Source organism: Acanthisitta chloris, unplaced genomic scaffold (assembly GCF_000695815.1).
Source record: "Acanthisitta chloris isolate BGI_N310 unplaced genomic scaffold, ASM69581v1 scaffold18913, whole genome shotgun sequence".
NCBI classification, from domain to species: domain Eukaryota; kingdom Metazoa; phylum Chordata; class Aves; order Passeriformes; family Acanthisittidae; genus Acanthisitta; species Acanthisitta chloris.
In genome coordinates this window covers 81,204-100,479 of record NW_008663486.1, presented here as the reverse complement: position 1 = coordinate 100,479, position 19,276 = coordinate 81,204, and the positions used below count along the sequence as shown (strand labels likewise).

Sequence of the window (19,276 nt, the reverse complement as noted above, 5' to 3'; positions counted from 1 at the left end):
CAATGGGTTAGGAAATATTTTCCATCCTGCACTCAAGTGAAAGGTTTGAATTCAGATGGAAGAGTTAAATGAATCACTCAATAATGTACTACTTTGAGGATGGAAATCACACATGGTCATAAAGCTCAAGAGCACACTTCACTTCTAGGTGAAGAGCTTCTCAGCACACACCAGTTAGAAATGCTTGGATTGCAAACTACTGGAATAGGAGGAAATTCACCTCCAGATCAGTATATTCACCACCTCTTGTGCCCTCCCACCTTTTATCACAGGTGTTTTACATGTTACTATCAGAGTTTCACCTTCAACCTTGCAGCATCTCAAGAATTTCACATGCAGTGTTTCACAGAACCAAAGGAATGGAACATTATTTATTTTTACTATAGCATGATGGCCAAGTCCAGAATGAACTCATTCTTACCCTCTTTGGTCCAAATAAATTATTGTAAAGAGTCCGAAAACTTTTTCGAGTGTAGTTGCAGCGATAAGCTCCACCCATGAGATATTCAAGCACAAGACCAATATCTATTAGGCTGATATGATAATCTGGTGGGAGATTTCCCTACCAAAAAAAAATTAAAAAATAAGGACTTATGATAAGAAAACGTAACAGATTAAATTGTCTGGCTAGACATATCATGATTAAATTGGCATTTGGGTATTATTTACTGCCACTGGATTCAGTCTCTGAATATTTGCATGAAATTAAAGGTAACTGATTGACATAATTAAAATTTGGGGGGGCTATATTTTTTTGTTTTGTTGCTGGCAGTACTTATAGTTGTGAACAAATTTTTATTTGATTGACTCGTACATGTCAGTGCCCATAAAAAACTGCCTTGTTTGCAAGGGTGATGACATTAAATTACTTTGTACTGATGATCACTAATCCAGTGTAAAAGCCTGACTTAATTTCATGGGGAATATCAGGCATACTTTGCATACTTTTTTTATGGAAAATTATATTTCAGCATATTATCTACTGTAATGACTACAATGCAGACCATGATTAAAGTAAAGCCTAGAATCAAAGCAAAAGGCAAACTATAATTTCCACATTTACACTTGACTCTGCTAGAACTGTGTGCTGAAAACAGTGCTTTGTTGTCCATCTACAGCCTCCAGCAATAACAGATTCTACAGCACCACTGAGCAGCTGCTATGGTGGCACAACTACAGCCTAAGGAAACACATCACCTCCATGTTAACCCAACTGAATCCCCGGGACTGTCGCTGCATGGGGGAGCCATGAAAGAGCAGTGGAAAAGGAGAGACAGACAGAAAGCAGAATGCAGAGGAACATTAGCAACACTCAGAGACAACACTGAATGAGAAAAGTGTTAAACTATGAAGCAGATGAATATGAATTATACATTAACCCAGTACTGAATAATTCCCACATCTGAACCTCCCGGGAATAACTGGGAGTCTTCCTTGCACAAAGGAATATAAGTGATTTCATGCAGCTGAATTTTATTGAATAAGAGCTCTAAAACCTCAAAGGGAGTAAATACAGCAAATCTTACAATGGTCCTCCCTATTCACATAGAATGAACAAATTTACATGTAATGGAAACAAATGAATAACAAACTGAGGACAGAGTTTCTCACAGGTAAAAGTAGGACTGATGTAAAATGGTGAAAAGTAATTTAAAAACACACAAGGAGGTGAACACAAGGAAACATATCTTGTGTTGGTGAGTAGGGCTTTTAGTTAACCTAGTGGGCCTTTTTTTCCTTCCACTCCTCCTTTGTAATGCTGCATCAGGAGCTTCTTGTAGAGAACAAACAGCATCAACATAAATCTCAAATGCCAAAATAGGAGCTTAATTTGCTTAAAAAACTCCTCAATTTTTAAATTACTAGCAATGCCATACCCAGTTTAGACTGACATCACTGTGTGCCACAAGAAGACATCTAACCTTCCTGTTCTTAGCAGCTGTCATCTAATTTCAGTGTCTGCTTTCCCCCCAGCTTTTACTGTTGGCTAATGCAGTTGTGCAAGTGTAACACTGCTGTTAGTGAAGCTTACTTTTTTCACATCTCTGACCAGCAAATGCAGAGTATTTGGTGGACCCAATCTCTGAAACAAAAATAATTCACAGTCCATTAGAGCTTCAATTCTTCAGATTTTTTTCAAAACCAAACATAATTAATGATCTGGCACCATAAGCAGAACTACAGACAACCATGTGCCATCACACTCCAGAGGGGTGAAAAGAAGGAACTGAGCTATAGTGACAAACACTTCTATCAAGAGCTGTGTAATATATAATCCTTTCTCTGGTGATTCAAGTCACAGCAGTTTGTGGCATTGTCTGAACCTGCATTTGCTGCAGGAGCCATAAAGGGAGTGGAGGGATAGACTAAGGCTATATTTTGTGTGCATGCTGCCTTAGACTACTTGCCACTTACATGATGGGAAGGAAGACAGTCTAGAAATAGCACATTCCAGATGAACTTGCTGTGGGTTAGGTCAGGAGGAATTTGAATAATAAAGCATGATGTTCTAAGGTTTAGGGAAAAATATTTTACTTTGCTAGACCACATGGAAAAATGATACTGAATTCCACAATCTGCTACGAATAAAGGTTGTTGTGTAAGTACTTTGTCCAATTTTCAGTCTTATTTTGATAATATCAAAGCATACAAAAAATCATGAGATTAAAAGTAAATGACCACTACTGCCTGGTATTAAATTTTTACTATCTACATTAGCTCTTTTAGGTGTTCTGAACATGCATTTTAAATACATCACTATATTTACAAAACAAACTGCAATAGCTTCTGAAAGCTGCTGTAGACTTATTAATTAGGAAAGTATCTATGTGGGAAACCAATAGGACACTAAATGTCGTAGCTCCTGTTACTGCTATCCTACCTCTGTGTGTTGTCAGGGCTTAGAGCTTTTTGGAAAAACAAGCATATCTCAAAAGGAGAAGAAAAAGGATATCCCTGCTAAATACAGTAGCAAAGGTATCATAGGGCATTTTAATATTTCTGCTCACTTACAGTGTTATAAAGTTCCTCCAGGCGAGGAATAGTCAGGAAGTGCTGCATGTTCACTCCATTCTCAATAAGCAATTTCACAAAGTCCACTCGATCCAGAACCAGTGCATCCAGCATAGCCTGCTCCAGGGAATTCACCTGAATGGCAGAATGGAGAATGTGAGACCATATGAGCACAGAAGACTTGGTTGGCCAACAAACACAAATGTTTTCTTTACTTAGGATATTCCTGAATTCCCAGATATGTTGATTAATCTGTAAAAGTGAAAAGGAATTTAGAAAACAACATTTTACCCATGTCAGTAGAGATAGTGGGGTTTTCCAGTGAGGTTTTGGGTGAGAAGAGAGCAGTGAAAGAAACCTTTAGCAATAGTAGCTTTCAGTCTTTCAACCTGTAGCTTTAAATCACTTTGTTCAGTATTTTAAACTCAACCAGGCATACCATGCTTGACACGTTACATGGAAAAGGGATTTATTTGCTCAGAGTGATAGGAACAAGGTAAAATAGCACATGCACAGAAGGATGAAGCTGTGCATTGGTGTTCATATTTCCTTCTGACAAGTGAAAGGAAGAAGATGCTGCAGATAAGCACTGGCTTGTACTGTTGGTATATGGCTGCATGTAGTGCACATGGGATGAGAGGGGGATTCCTGGCTCAGAGACTGAACAGCATCCCTGCAGAATCTACTGCTGATCTTGCAGGAATGTGCAAATGATTTTGCAAATCTGCAGAATAAAAATGTGTATTTTCCTTCTCTCTTTGTTCCTCAGGATGAAAAAACCCCAAATCTTCAACAGTTTTAATACAAATACTTTCAACTCACCCAGTTCAGGAGTTCAAGCTTTCTTGGGTCTGTTTCTTCTTCTGGCTCATCTTTTCCTTTTCCTCCCTTTTTCTTCCCTTTCCCTTTCCCTCTGCCTGCTTTAGTCTGAGGTGCTGGAGATTTCTTTTCCTTCTCAGGAGCTGTACCATCAGGAGCTGTAAGGCTTCCTATAGGCTGAATTTATAATACATTAGAAGGATTAGAAATCTAATTGATCATACAGTGACTGTTTCATTGAATACACTCCTACTGAACTTGCTTCCCAGACACCACTTCTCACAGGCAGTTAACTAAAAATGATAATTTCCTGAAGTATAGGGACGTTTTTGCATTGTCACAGCTTTACCCCTTTTTGTGAAGTAGACAGAGTGTGGAGAATTTATCTCGAAAAATAAAATCCATGCAATAGGGCTGTGACACTTCAGTTCTTTTGCTCTCACTGAAAGCAATAGTTGTTAAAATAAATAGCTAAAAGAACTGGACAGAAAAAGCTTAACAAGAATGCTGCATGATGTCAAATAGCACCCATACTGTGGAGGCAGAAAGGAGAGGAGAGAGAGCCACTAACTGGTTCAGTTATGTTCTGCAAGACACTATATCTGTTCCTACCTCTTGAGACATATTTAGTCCTTAACAATGAGTTTCCCCTGCCCAGGGCCAGCAGGCACACATGCATCACACTACTTGGCTGTGATTTGGAGGCTTAACTTGCTCCAGATAATGCTTAGGTTACATAAGCTCCACAGACATGTAAACTGGATTACAACCACCTGTGCTCTGCACTGACAACTACAAGCCAGGAACGATGCTTGTTTTCTGTAGTTTTATTGGTCTTAAATAACTCTTCTCTGCCAAACTACCACAAATCCATTCAAAAGCCTGGATAAAACTGCAACTGCCAACTTGCAGCATAGGCTGGTCTGAAAGCAATCTGTATCAATCTGAGATGACAGGGAATCACAATTGGCTGATGCTGTTTCCACAAACTGCTGTGGAGGGAGTATGAACTAGACCAAAGTAGTAACAAGCTTCAGTTGCTTAGTGGCATCTTTAAATCTAAGCACAATAACATGGAGATTGGAACATTCTATCTAATTAAATGTTTTATAGTAATAATACTTCATAATCTTCAGGACTATTAAATCTGCTCTGCATAAGCATTTTAATAAACCTTGAATATTGGAAGTTGAATATTGGAAACAGCACATTACTAGAAGTGAAGGAATAAAAATGCATATGCAGCAACATTTGTTTACATTTAATTATACAGTCTTCCAAATGAAACAAATCTCTCCAGCATGTATAGCATGCACATGGATGGTGTTCCTCTGAGTGTAATTTAATTGCAAAGTTTCAGGAAAGACATCTAAGTGAAAAAAACCACCCCAAGTTCTTGCACTCTGTTCTGACAGCCTCTTGCAGGCTCATCTCCTCATGACACTTCATGGAAATTCGGCACCAGATGGCTCACACAGTAAAGCAAAAAAGCATCAGTACAATGAGGCACGAAAGTGGCTTAAATAGAGGATTTTGGTTACACAGATGAACTGCAGATGAACTGAAGTGTTTCACCATTGACTTCAACTAGTGCAGCATCAAACTCCAATAATTTGAGAAATAAAATCCTATTTCAGGACCTAAAGCTTTAGCAAAGGTCTGTTTCTTAGTTCATCTGGCACAGCTCTGCCTGCCAGAAGCCTGTTTTTTTGCAATGGTTTCTTCTGGATTTTGCTCCATTAATCCAAATAGAGATTGTCACAGCTGTTAATGAAGTGAGCAACACAATTCCTTCTACATAGCTCTGTGAATTTCCTTGCTGCATACGTTAATGGGTAGCTGGGGACCTTGCCAACTGCTAGCACATGTCAATGACACAGAGTCAACAGTCTAGGCAGTGCTAGTATATCACAAAAATTCACTGAGGGTGACCAGGACTGCTATTGTCCAGTTGTATGTAAGGCCACAGGTTGTTTCCAGTAACCTTGTTGTGTTTGGGTGGTTTTGCTTTTAAATCCCACAAGGAATCTTAAAGCACAGAATAGTCAGTGTTGGAAGTGACCTCTGGAGATCACCTAGTTCAGCCTCTCTGCTAAGGTCACCTAGAGCAGGTTACACAGGAACATGTCTGGGTGATTTTGAATGTCTGCAGAGAAGGAGACTCTATGACCTCCCTGGGCAGCCTGTTCCAGTGCTGTGCCACCCTCAATGAAAAGAAGTTCTTCCTCATATTGAGGCAGAACTTCTTGTGTTTTAGTTTCTGGCCATTGCTCCTAGTCCTGTTTCTGGGCACCACTAAAAGAGTCTGGCACCATCCTCTTGGCACCTGCCTTTGAGATATTTGGATGTATCAGTGAGATCCCCTCTCAGTCTTCTCTTCTCTAGACTGAACAGGCCCAGCTCCCACAGTCTCTCCTCATAAGAGAGAGGGTATCTCATCATCTTTGTTGCCCTCTGCTGGACCCTCCTTTTGTACTAAGGAGCCCAGAACTGGACACAGCACCCTAGGTGCACCTCACTAGGGCTGAGTAGAGGGACAGGATCTCTTCCCTCGATCTGCTGGCCACAATCTTCCCAATCCACCTCCAGAGACCCATTGGACCTCCTGGCAGCAAGGGCACACTGCTGGCTCATGATCAACTTGTCATTCACCAAGTCTCCCAGGTCCTTCTCTCCAGAGCTGTTCTCCAGTAGGTCAACCCCCAGCCTACACTGGTACTTGGGGTTAGTCCTCCCCAGATGCAGTACTCTACACTTGCCTTTGCTGAACTTCATTAGGTTTCTCTCCACCCAACTCTCCAGTTTATTTTTCTGCTTGTTATGAAACTGCTTTTCTTTATTTCTTTCACAGAGTTTAAATTATTGCTCAATATTTGCAAATGACAGTATAAAGAATTTCCAAACAAATAGGCCTTTTTTCATTAATGAGATATCCTACATCAGTTTGGCAGAAACCAGAATTCAATATTCAAAATCCAAGGTGTGAATATTACACAACTTTAACTGCTTTCAAACAATAGGACTAGGAAAACTTTGTCTTACTGGCCAGTGGTGTCCAAAGACAAAGATTTGGCTACGTGCAATGTCTACACGATTCCAGGCCAAGGCCAAGCTGAGCTGGTCTGGGGCAGATGCATTGGTACCTAAAGAGAAACATACAGATGTCTAGTATTTCATACATGATGAAACAAGATTGGACAACCTTCTGTAATTCACTTCTCCAAGAACTGGAAAACAGCAAGCCTGACCCCACATCATAGTACCATTAGAATAACTCTACCACAAAACAGTGACATCATCAAATTGATTTATAGAATCTTCCACTTAACTCCATAATTTTAATTTCAAAAGGATCAATCAGATTATCTCCTTTTTTGTTTTAAAGTTCCCACTTTGACTTTTATCTGATACTAAAGAGAGACATTTGACTGTGCTAAAAGACCCTTCTCAGATCCTCTGGCTGATGCTGTAGATAAGAGTGTAATAATTCCTCTCTTTATTTCTTAGCTTTGGGGATTCCGGTGATCCCATATTGAATATCAATTACTATATACCTACAGACAGAAAACAGTTGTTTCAGCAAACATAAACTCCAAATAAATATGGAACTGATCCTATTGCTCTAAGGCTTAAATAGCACAATCTGAGATCTGGAAAAATCCAGGTAGTTTTTATCTTGCCACCTTTTTTCCTAACTTTATTAATGTATGTGGGAACTACAACAAAATGAACTGAAATATCAGTAGTATAGTTGTTGCAGCATTCCCGTCCCAGGATTTCAGGTGAGGAAAGCCACAGAAAACTTTCAATCTAGATTTTATGCTTCATGCTAATCTGAACCAAGCGTGTTCAGGTACTTGCTAGAATCCAAGTGAATAAATCAAAGACATAAAGAGTGAACCTCAGACAGTGTATGGGACTGTCTTCTTGGGATTGTTTTGTGCATCCTTTCTACCTGCTTCCAAAACCCACCTTTGAGGAGAGCAGTTAAGATAGACATCTCAATGTCCTGTTGCCCTTCCGACCCCATGCGGAACACAGTAATCTAAGCATAAAACCAAACACACAAAATTACAATACGTGAGAGAGAGAGACAAAACATGTAGATAGAAAACAGAGCAGAATGGTGTAGCTTCATTATTTCATAAGACTTGAGATTTTTCAGGAAGTACAGTTCCACTAGATTTTTATTTGAAATATAATTTTCACAAAAGTGTTCAATTCAATTCTTTCGGTAAAGTTATCCTAAACTTTCCCTGCATTGGTAAACACAACAAATTTGATGAAAATCTTCACCAAACCCATGAATTTTGAAAAATGGTGACAAAACTACCACACAAAAATGACTATTTCCCAACAGCTCTATTACTGTCCAGTAGTAATGGAAATGCCAGCTTGGAAATGGAAATGCTAGTTACCTGAGATAGCTATCATAGCATCCATTTAGTGACAGTAGCACTCAAATATTTTTAGCTGCAGGATATGTTACATATGACAGTCAAAAAGGCAGAACCAAGTAATAAAGAAAAGCAATTATTTCTAGTCACATTTGCTTAGTTGAGTCCATTACAATTCACTGATTTTAAAAAGTCATTCAGTAAAGCTTAGCCACTGAATGACATATTAAAGGCTTAATAATTCAAAAGCAGAATGACCTAACATTCTATGTTAATTAAGTTCATACTGAATACAGACCAAAACCCCAACAAGTTCTTAATTTTCCAGAAGCAGCTCTTCAGAGCAGATGATAGTATTAACTACTGGGAATAGCAATTTTTTCAACAGCTAGAGTAGGTTTTGCATGAATGCAAAGACACCTGACATTAGAAGAGAGAACTATTGGACAACTTATATTAATTAACAAGAAAGCAGAGAGAACTATCGACAAACAAACCCTAAGTCTGGCTAGGGCACACAGCTGGTGTCTGAATTTTGCTGAGTAAACCAGACCTGCTCTGATGTGCATTTTAAAATTGAAACAGTGTGACTAAGGTAGCTGTGGGCTCTCTTTCCTCAGTCAATTCTTCTAGGAAGGCAGAGTCACTTCCAGTCACCGTGTCAGTCATGCTTATTACCAACTTGTGTTCTGTGTATGTATGGAACTGATCTTGGCATCATATTTACAAAAAGTCACTGGAACAATTAGTCAAAGGAAAGCACTCACAGATTCATTTTGCCTGCAAAGGCAGAGGCACAGTGAGCACAGTTTCAATACACTGTTCTTGGATGACAGATATGAATGTTAAAGATTTTCCTTTCCTAAGCAGACTTTTCACTGCAGCTGGGATATGGCAGACAGGCAGGAAGCTGAATGAGTGCTACAGTACCCAGAGCAGCCTGCAACAAGCCAGGAGCAAGAAAGGGTGGGATCTTCGAGAACTCTTAATATTTCTGTTTCTTTTGAAAGGCCTGAAAAGTCCATTCTTCTGGAATAAAAGGCTGTGAAAGAGTAACTACATCAGAAAACCAAAACTGTGCTGAATGCTTCTTGCTCCTAGGAACCCTTTTCTCTACTTTCTCCAGTTGATCCTGGGTTTAGTGCATTTATCTCCATGTCTTAGTCTGCCTTGCTGAAGTCTGTGAAAAAGATTCCTTTCCACTTATACAGGAGAAAAATCTGAAATTTGTTTTTGAGGCTTTTTAGAAACAGAATCCCTTTCTTGGCCTATGCCTATGAATCATTGCGTACATTCAAGGAGCTATATGGAAAAATATAAAGTTTAAACTATACCCCTGGGCAAATGGCACTTGAAAATACTCTCTGAAGTTTGGTCACAGAAATTATATTTGTGAACTACTTTTAGGACACTTACAAGTTCTTTTTTTTTCATGCACTCCATAAGAATGACGAACAGCTGATGAGCTTGTGTCCTGTTGTAGTTAAAGGTTTTCTGGATGGTAACTAGAAGCTGGTCCCTAAGGGATTCATTTATTATCCTAAGTGAAAAAGGAGACATAAAAGAAGACATTGCCAGAATGAATATATATTCAGACATCCTGCTACTTGAGAAACAATTTTTCATCCACCACCAGAGCAATGGCTTCATTTTGAAAATAAATGAAAGCACACATCATGCATTCAGGACAGGTAAGGAATTCATGGAGAGTTAAAAATCACTAGGAAATTCATACCCAAACTGGCTTTTATGCATCTCAGTACTTCAGCACTGAGTTAAAAACTGTCAGGGAACTTGAGCTATCCTTTCACTCTGCAATAAAATGCAGCTCTCTCTTACTCCTGTTCTGTATTAAAGGTATGGTCTTGTTAAGAAGCTCAGTCTTCAGGGTTTCAGCACTGTGCCTTACAGGACTCCTACCTCTGCTTCTAGATGTTGCAAGGCTCTTTGCATATAGCTAAAAGCCCCAAAATATTTCATGCTACTGATATGTCACCTTGGTTATCCTGGTTATCCTCTTAAAAGAGGATTGAAATTGCTAATGTATCTAAAACCTCGTAATACCCAACTGAGAAACAAACAAACAAGCCAAATGATGATTAAAGAAATTAGACTGGAAACATTCTAGAAAGGTCAGAAGTGTTTAGTCTCTCAAAGCAATATGAAACAGAGCCCTTCAATCTTCATCCATTTCCTGATGCATTTCCACATGCATTTTCAGATGATGGCAAACATTACCAGCAGGTGCCTGAGATATGCAATAAAATGCAAAGTTCACTATGAGAAAATGATTCTTTTACACAGCAAGACTGACAAAAAAGTTCTAATTATAGATCTGCCTTGCCAGATGAACACATTTATCTTGTCATAATTATTGGAGAAGAAAATTGGACACTGCATCATATGCACTGGGAGAGAAAGTTGTGCAGTGAGCACATCTCACACAGACTGATCCTGATAAGCTCTTTCAATTACCTGTGAGCTGATAGGAACAATGAATGAGAGAGATAAAAAAAAGGAAAGTTTGATCTAACCTAAGCTGAAAAGAAAGTTGCTGAATCATAAATACTGTTGGTAGGATTAAATATGTACTATGTCTAAACACCAAAAAAATCCAGCATCAGAGCTTCTCTCCCAGTTCAGCAAATAACATCCTCACTGCTTGACAAAAGCACTTGTCTGCTTAATATTTAATCCAAGCTAAGCTCCAACTTCAGGCAAGAAAACAGGTTATTTCTTCAGTACAAGACAGGTGTGCCATACCCTAATCAAGACAATATACTAGATTTTTGCCTGCATCTGCTTACTATAGATAAAATCTTGATATTAACAGTGACAATGAGTAAAGCATGCTACTTACCTGGGAAAAGCAGTATTTTAGACTAAAAATGCAACCCTTGGCTTTCACTTGGAGCAGATGAGTGCTATGCTGTCAGTATAGGCTTTGTATCAAAGAGGCAACCAACCAACCATAAAATAACATAAAGCCATGAAACCAACAGACTCCAGAAAACTCTGGATTAGGAGATTCATTTGAGCAAAGGACAGGAATGCTGTGGAGCAGAATGCTCCAGACAGCATCGTCCACTCTGTTCATGACATCAGGCAGCACTGATGCCCTGAAAAGTTGTTGTAGAAGCAAAATGTAGAAAGAGAATGAAGGAAGTCCAACACTTTTTTCAGCTGCTCTGTCACACTTGGAAAATGAAGCTCATTCACTCAACACACTAGAATGAGGTAGTACAAATTTTGCAAATACACACACTAATTAACCTCAGACCTGGCCTTAGAAAAAGAGTAATTCTTGGGAATCACCTTGATTCTAACTCAGCACCAAGTATAGCGCAGCAAACACTGATGGAGCTTGTATGACTGTGCACTGCATGGAGGGTAAGCTTATTTCAAAGGACCTTCAAATACATTCCAAGTAGTAACAATTCCTACTCATTAACTCCAGAGCTAAGATCAAATGGGCAGCAAAAGTTCACTGACAGCAGAATGCCTCTGTCCTTGAGGTGTCTTTTTGCAAAGCTTTAGTGAAAGCAAGGCAGATAGCCCTACATTGCCCTCCTGAGCAAGACAAAGCTTTGGTGAAGATCTCAAAATCTTACCCTCCTTCTTCTGAATACTTGTGTGCAAATGACAGAATATCAGATGCTCGTCCACTACCATCACATATCACAACAGGGAGAGGTGGTTCTTCTCGCAGACACTCTAAGACAATGGAGATCACATTGGGACCCCCTTCAACGATGAGTCCTACTACAGGAACACCTTGGCCTAGTCCTGCAAAAAACAGAAGAGCAGAAACAACAAAAAAAAAAAAAAAAAAAAAAAAAAAAAAAAAAGAAGTGTCACTGAAACTTTAAGAGGTTGAGATATTATGAGTGGATGCCATTTCTGTGTTAGATCATCACTTCAAACCAGAGCTATTAGGAAAAATTATGACCATTTCATGGCCAATGCAAGAAAAAACATCCATATGCTGTTTGACAGCCCCAAAAGAAAAGGAGTAAGATGTCTGTCTGCCCTTGCTTTTGCATCAGCTCCATACTGCTAATTATTCACTCAGTGTTGGTGAATTGTTTGTAATCTCTTTTGACAGACACCATGTACAGATACAACAGCTAACATGGTTCTCCTATTGCTTCGTTAGCTTCACTGTTACTCAGATGGTTCCCAGCCACTGTCTTTGATGCTTTCACTCTTCATTGGTTACCTACAGGAAGTCTTCAGTAAGGTCACATATACCTATGCTTGCTCCTAAGATATAAAGATATAAAATCAGTGTTTTTATCATGAGGCTGAAATGGCTGGCCGATGGAAGAGACGACAGCTGAGCATCCCTTTGCTGTCCCTGCCTCACTGTGATCTCCAGGCATAGGATGACAAAGGGAAGCCCACAGGTCACATGGTCTCAGTAGCCTTGGTCACAAGATACTTGGGGAAATGAAGGACAAAAAATTACCTGAATGCTGACTAATCCCACTACTATAAGCATTTGAATTCAGTTCTAAATCTGTAAAATGACCAGCACTTTGTAAAGATGCACTGTTTGGAAGGGCTGAGAACACGCGAAAGAGTTTGTATTTTCAACCTTGATTCCTCTCTGAAGAACAGGAACACCATGCACAGTAACAGTAGAAGCTTCCTGACATCTTCCTGTCAGTATACCCCAGCTCTGATAAGGAGGAGTCATAGAGCATGGCCCGGCCTGTGTGTCCATGACATCTTTAGTGATTCCTCCTGAGATTTCCCGAAGAGGTGCCTGTGCTTGAAGTGATTAAAAAGAAACAAAACAACTCCCTGTATGTTGTTACTAGTAAGTGTACTGCAGCCCTTCACAGAACTCTGAATTTCTCTGTGTATTCCCAGCTTTGCCCTTCTCATGACAAAAATCATCAAACGCTACCTAAATCAGTACCAATATCCCCAGCGATATTAAAAGAAATGATACAGAACATCTTGTCTCTGGGTCCTGAATTCCTTATCTTTCAAGCCAGTGTGCCCTTTTACAACCTTCCAGCTCTGCCAGCACTTCTGCAGAAGACAAAGATGACAAAAGCAGAGCTAAGGTTTGCTATTTCTAGTCTGTGGGCAGCAGGACATGACACTCCCTCCACACTCAGAGGCAAGGGGCAGCATTTTGGTGAGCTCAGTTTCTTAAGCTATCTGTAGGCAAGGAGCAGCACTTAGAGACTTCACAGAACATTTAGATACCTCGTGGCTGATCTCTAACTGCACCTTTTGGCTTTACCTGGCATTCAATTTTTTTGCTCTAACCACAAGAGCACTTAAAACCTATTAGAAACTTCTGTAGAGTTCAATGCAATTGTCATTCTGGATGTTTGGTTTTTCTTAATTATACAGGCCTACACAGTTTACAGCAAGAAGTCAGAAAGGCAACTGATAGAACTGATGTCGATTTTCCAGTAGCTCTTAATTGAAGTGTGGGTTCAAAGACTATTAAATTTTTTTTGGACCATTGTTAATTAGGTAGCTGTTTTTTTAAAGCTGCTGGAAAACTACAGTGACTGGGATTTTTTAATTTCGTATTTAAAAAAATATTTTTTCTACAAAGATGTTAATAAAAACACCTTTTAAAAGATTTTTTTTCTAAATAATGACAAAAAGAGTTCAAGAAAGTTCTTTTAGAGAGGCTGTAATAACTGGAATTTTAAAACTGCACAAAACTTTAAATATGAAAGCACTGATGTGAAATTATCTTGATAATGTCTTCATTAAAAACCAAAATCTCAGCTAAGTTTACCTGGAAGATCAAAGAATTTTGAATGTAATATTTCAAATGAAACAAATCTATATTAAAGAGAAAATAAGATGCTAACATGGATGTTTGGAATCAGAAATCACTGAGCTGCACAGGATTCCTGTAAACAGGAACTGTACAAAATCACCTCATCCTGGGTGTTCACTGACACTTATGAATTCTAGCCAGAAGTGCACAAAATCTTTGCATTTCCCTTTCCTTAGATTCTTGCTGCTTTGAAGCTTCTGCTTGCTATTATTTGTCAACTTTTCTTCATCCCTTCATGCAATCCTTACTTCATGGTTTTTCTGTGCTGTTACATGTTGGCTCTTACACCACTTCTCAGGCAGCACATGCTCTAGTTCAGTCACACAGTCCTCACCAAATTTCCACTAGAAAGAGCTGGAAGAAGCCTTTAAGCATTTCAAGCCCTTCTTCCCTCCCTTCCTTTAAGATGTTATGTTTACAGTTTGCCCCGCTGTACTTACGTGTGTTAATTTTCTGGAGGGAAATGTGTTTTTCCAACTGACGCCGTAACTTTACTTCAGCTCCATATTTACCTAGTGTACCATTGTCTGCCAGAATGAAGTGGGTGTGGGAACTGTTGAGCACAGAGAGCTTACTTAGAGGGTTTGACATTGTTTGGTAAACCCGTGTTACCTGTGTGTCAGAAGGAGAGATGCATCTATATTAGAACTAAGAAGTAGAGGGGAAAATCCCCCATGCCACCCAAAACAAGCACATCTTATGAGAAAACAAATCAACCAAACCTTTAAAACCAAACCCAGAGGAGAATGACAGAGGGTTTGCTTTTATATTCAAAATCTGAACCCTTCACAGCACTGTTTTCTTTGGAGGATTACAGTCACATCTGTGCATTCTCCTGCGTGTCCCCTAAGCTCATTAACGTACTCTCCTTGTTCACACAGTGTGTTGTTCCACAATCCTCTTACTGTATTAGAAAATACATCCTCATTTGGAGTTCCTAGTAATTCACATGCCACCCCAGAGTGCCTATCTATAATAAATGCCAGCATTGTACACATAAAGGCCTGTACATGATTTCTAGAAGCCTCAGAAAGCCACACTGAAGTTCGGATGTAAAACTGTCACGACAGAGAGGTCTTTCCTAATGAAATCAATGGAAACCTCATTCTGTATTTACTTTCAAGTCATATATGACAGCCTGAGAAATATACTTGAACAACAGATTTACTTCAAGGAATTCAATTTCAGCTCTTTAGAAACAAAAAAGAGTAATATTTTTAAAAGATTAACTGCATTTTGTTACACAGCTGTTTCTTTAAAGACTTACATCTTTTCCTATTAGATCTTCCTTGTTTTCTACAATGCCCCATGGTGCAATTCCTATGGCACATATTCGTCCTCTGGATTTGGAAGAATGATCTTTCAAGGCATCTCCCACATGACGAATGACACCTATAGGTACAAGGAATTGAATTAATTCTTGGCACTTTTCAGAGATCTTTAAACAACAGAATTTTCTTCTTCTCATGGAGATACCTGGTTTTCTGGGTTGTTTTCACTACTAAACTAGTATCTCTACTTTATAATAGAGCATGCAGTGCAGACAAAGCCATGCTTTTATTTCGTAATAGTTGTGTGTAAATCCCATTGCCTTTTCACATCCTTGTGCTGAATTCAATGAAGTCTTTGAAAGACCTAGTTGCTTAACTTGATACACTGTAATCTGTACCCTTTGTCTGGAAGTATGTTATTCATTGGACACAAACTAAGACATCAGAAAACATACTTTTAGTAACAGAAAGATCTTCGTACGAAAAACCAGTTTGAAGCTAAAGCTTGACAAATTTGAAGTGGGAGACTCTTAACTACAAAGATAACCAAGCACTGAAAAAAGGTATTATAACTAGTGGTATATTCCTTGTTACTGAAAACAAGGCTGATTTTTTGTTTTGGGGGGGGAAACACCGAGTAATGCAAATCAATACTGACCCAGGAAAATCTTATGGTCTGGGCTGGGTAGGAGATTAACACAAATGATTACAATGCTCCTTTTTTGGTCTAGTGGGTAATGACTCGTTCATGTAGACTTAAATCTTCTGCCTGTGGGAAAGATTGGTGAATGAACATCACTGAATTCTTAAGTAAACTAAAAGTGATGGCAATTGTTTACCTGTACTAACACCACCAGTGAAAATCCAAGCTCCTGTGGTCATGGCAGCCTTTATCAGACCTTTGCCAAATACTTGCTTTAATTTAGGTTGCATTTCAAAGTTCTGGAGGCCTCCATGGACAGAGATTAAGAGTTTGGGCAGTTCCAGTTGCCAGTCTTTCACCATGAGATGCAGCAGAGAATCTGGTTTAGTGTCATATGACACACGGATGTACTGCAAAAAGCAACATGTAATAATATCACTCCACCTGCTCTGTAACTGTCTGCTGACTGAGCAAAGAATGGTTATATTATGCCTTCTGTCTTGAAGAAAGTAAATGGTAAAAGAAACCAATCTAAGTTTGGGTTTGTTCAGTAGAGAGGAACACCAGAAAGAGATGTTTTGCAGCAGTTTGACTTACTGACACTTCTGCTAAGAAAACTCAACAGTTTGTTTCCCAGCTCTGTCAGGCCTTCAGGAAGGCAAGACTAATTTCTATTTTTATTAGGCTTCAAACCTTAGGAAAATAATGCTGGATTATTTGGCTCACAAATGTAATACAAACCCCTGGAATCCTGAGCTGCCTCCTTAGCTGATATTTACTGACAGCAACTTCAATGAAACTGTTTCAAGAAATTATAATAGGAGGTGTTATTTTTTCTCTTGCCTTTTCTCTCTTTTTCTGTTTTTGAGCATCTTGTCCTCACCTTTGTGAGACAGCAGAGAGACTTCATTTTATTTCAATAGATTATGCACTGAGTGAGCTGGAATCCTGACACGTATCTATTAAGCTAAAATACGAGATGAATACTGTAGAGTAGCCTGTGCTCCTTACCATGGCCTTATTTGAATGTCCTCCTCCCTGGAATTCAAGGTTTCCATAGGCATCAGTTGGGTATGTTTGGGTGTGTTTACTGACAGACCATTTCTCTGGCTGAGCTTCCACTTGCTTCGTTTCTTCTCCATTTTTATTAGCTGTTATACTTGGAGGAGGTGGAATATGTTGGTTAATCAGCTGGCCACAGCAGCACCTGCAAGTTAAAATTTGAAGCAAATTTGATTACCAAAAAAAGAATAAATCAGAAATTACATTTTCAACTGACCATACCTTGTGAATCACAGAAACACATATGCCAGAATTACCAGCTCTCGGGCATTTTTTAACAAGCAAAGATAAAAAATTTCAATTCACTTGTGTTATGCACTGGAAAGCTGTTCCAGGCTAAAGGACAGCAAGGAGGAAGAATGCAGAACAAGAGCACTGACCTTCTGTTTCTTATTCAGAGGTGACAGCTCACATGGGACATAAACTGTTACATTATCCAGACAAGCTGGGCCACGATGTAGCTAACCCATGCAGCAACGGTAATATTGGGACTAAGAATTCAAGTCCCACTGTGTACTATTGTTATTGGTAGTGTCACACCAGCTGTGAAGAATGGCACCACACTATTGCACCCTTGCCTTCAGAATTAAGTCTGAATTTATGCTCTGGTTTGCAAAGCTAGGAACTAACAACTTACAGCCTCTCCTGCTGCCCAGCCTGATCAGCTCTGTATGACATGTCCCATGTCTCTGTACAGAGCTGAGTACAAGCATGACTGGCGCTTTTGTTCCTCTGTCATTTCCCTTTAAGGGCAGTGGGTAAACTCGGTCTCAGTTTCACACATCTAAAACCAAATCAAGTCCAGTTTCTGCAATATGAACCTTTTCTGTTGGCCAAAACAACAATTTCAAATGTTACCTGTTAATGTCTTTCGTGTTGGCAATTACATAGATGCATTCTCTTTTAGAAAAGGTTTTCTCTATCCAAGCCTTTTGACCCTTAAAAGAGAGAGAGAAGAAAAGAAACTTACTCAAATTTTTGCAGACACAATGACACCAGAACTTTCAGGGTGCTTAACAAGATAAAAGGGACCTCTCCTAGAGAAAGCACTAAAAACCTTGCTGATTTTTGACCTAAGAAAGTCAGCTGCAGATGTCTGTCTGGCAATAGCTGGTTAGACCAGCCTAACCTCCTCAGTGCTGCACATTTTGCAGTGGAATGGATAGAGGCTGGGATAGTTCACCTTTTTTTATCATGTAAGGCAAGAGCTTCTCTCTGAAGTTCCTTTGTTTGTTGACTTGTTAGTTCCTGTCTGGCTTCTTCATTTCCTCCATTATGTCCAAAATAATAAGGGACTAATTGAAGTTCCCTCATAAGTTGTCAAACCAAGCTTCTACTTCACGAAAAATCTGTTCATAACCTGTCCAGGTACACAAACACTTGGCTCTTTCAGGTGCCTCTGAGCCAGTATGCCTTGATAATGAGTGGTCTGGGAGGTCCTGCACTTCTGCTCTCCACTCTAACTTCATGATTTACCAAGGCAGAGCCACCTCATTTCATTTTAAAAAGAGTTATTCAGCAGCTCATATCACCACAGAGCGAGGAAGAGTTAAGAAATGACTAGACACAGCTTCAAGTAGCTTACAATTTTACTTGCTTCCTGAATGAAAAGACATGTATTTCAGGTATTTAGCATAAAGAGCTTGATTATGCAGCAAATTATGAAGGAAAAGAGTATTAAATTTAACATCTAAAGGCTGTGTGACTTGGTCAGCTTGTCTTGACCCCATAGATTCCTTTTGAAAATAAAGCTAAAGAGCCTTTCTTCCAAAAATATTTTAAAGAGTCTTTCCATATACTTTCTGGCAAAGCTTTTAGAACATGACAAGTTTTAGCAATAGTATTATTCAAAATGGAGCTTAGAAAATGCTTTCAGTTCAGCTATCAAGGGGAAATTCTGGAAAATTACGGAGAAAATGCTCCAGACAGGGAGATCCATGAGGCTCTGAGGTATGTGGAGGTGGGTGGTTACAGCAAACAAATGCCATTTACCTGTTCAGAACCAGATTTTGCTAATTCACAGGTATTCAGGCTGTTCAATATATTCAGAAAGCCAAAACTTGTATATTTGATTGGAATTACAGTAATTTTTCAAAACTAATCCAAAACTGGTGTCCAAATGCACTGCTGTTTTACAACTATGTCCAAGGTTGTTACTTCTGCTCCTATGCACTGTACTAGTTAATGATTTTTGAATGCTACAAAATGAGCTTAACAGGAAACTGTTACAGAGCTTACATAATTTCTGTTCTTTTTT

General features: G+C 39.1%; 1 protein-coding gene across 1 annotated transcript in view; it reads right to left on the bottom strand.

Annotated features, from left to right (window-relative positions):
- TRPM1 (transient receptor potential cation channel, subfamily M, member 1) overlaps positions 1-19,051 on the bottom strand; it is a gene marked incomplete at its 5' end in the record, with an annotated part of 37,998 nt that extends 18,947 nt beyond the window's left edge. Inside the window, 14 exons of the mRNA XM_009071020.1 lie at positions 422-562; positions 2,033-2,083; positions 3,013-3,147; positions 3,835-4,008; positions 6,874-6,974; positions 7,804-7,876; positions 9,645-9,768; positions 11,840-12,014; positions 14,484-14,655; positions 15,311-15,435; positions 16,154-16,367; positions 16,969-17,164; positions 17,878-17,957; positions 19,012-19,051. Coding sequence (XP_009069268.1) covers positions 422-562; positions 2,033-2,083; positions 3,013-3,147; positions 3,835-4,008; positions 6,874-6,974; positions 7,804-7,876; positions 9,645-9,768; positions 11,840-12,014; positions 14,484-14,655; positions 15,311-15,435; positions 16,154-16,367; positions 16,969-17,164; positions 17,878-17,957; positions 19,012-19,051 — 1,801 coding nt within the window. The remainder of the gene's footprint in view (positions 1-421; positions 563-2,032; positions 2,084-3,012; positions 3,148-3,834; positions 4,009-6,873; positions 6,975-7,803; positions 7,877-9,644; positions 9,769-11,839; positions 12,015-14,483; positions 14,656-15,310; positions 15,436-16,153; positions 16,368-16,968; positions 17,165-17,877; positions 17,958-19,011) is intronic.
- Positions 19,052-19,276: the final 225 nt, after the last annotated feature.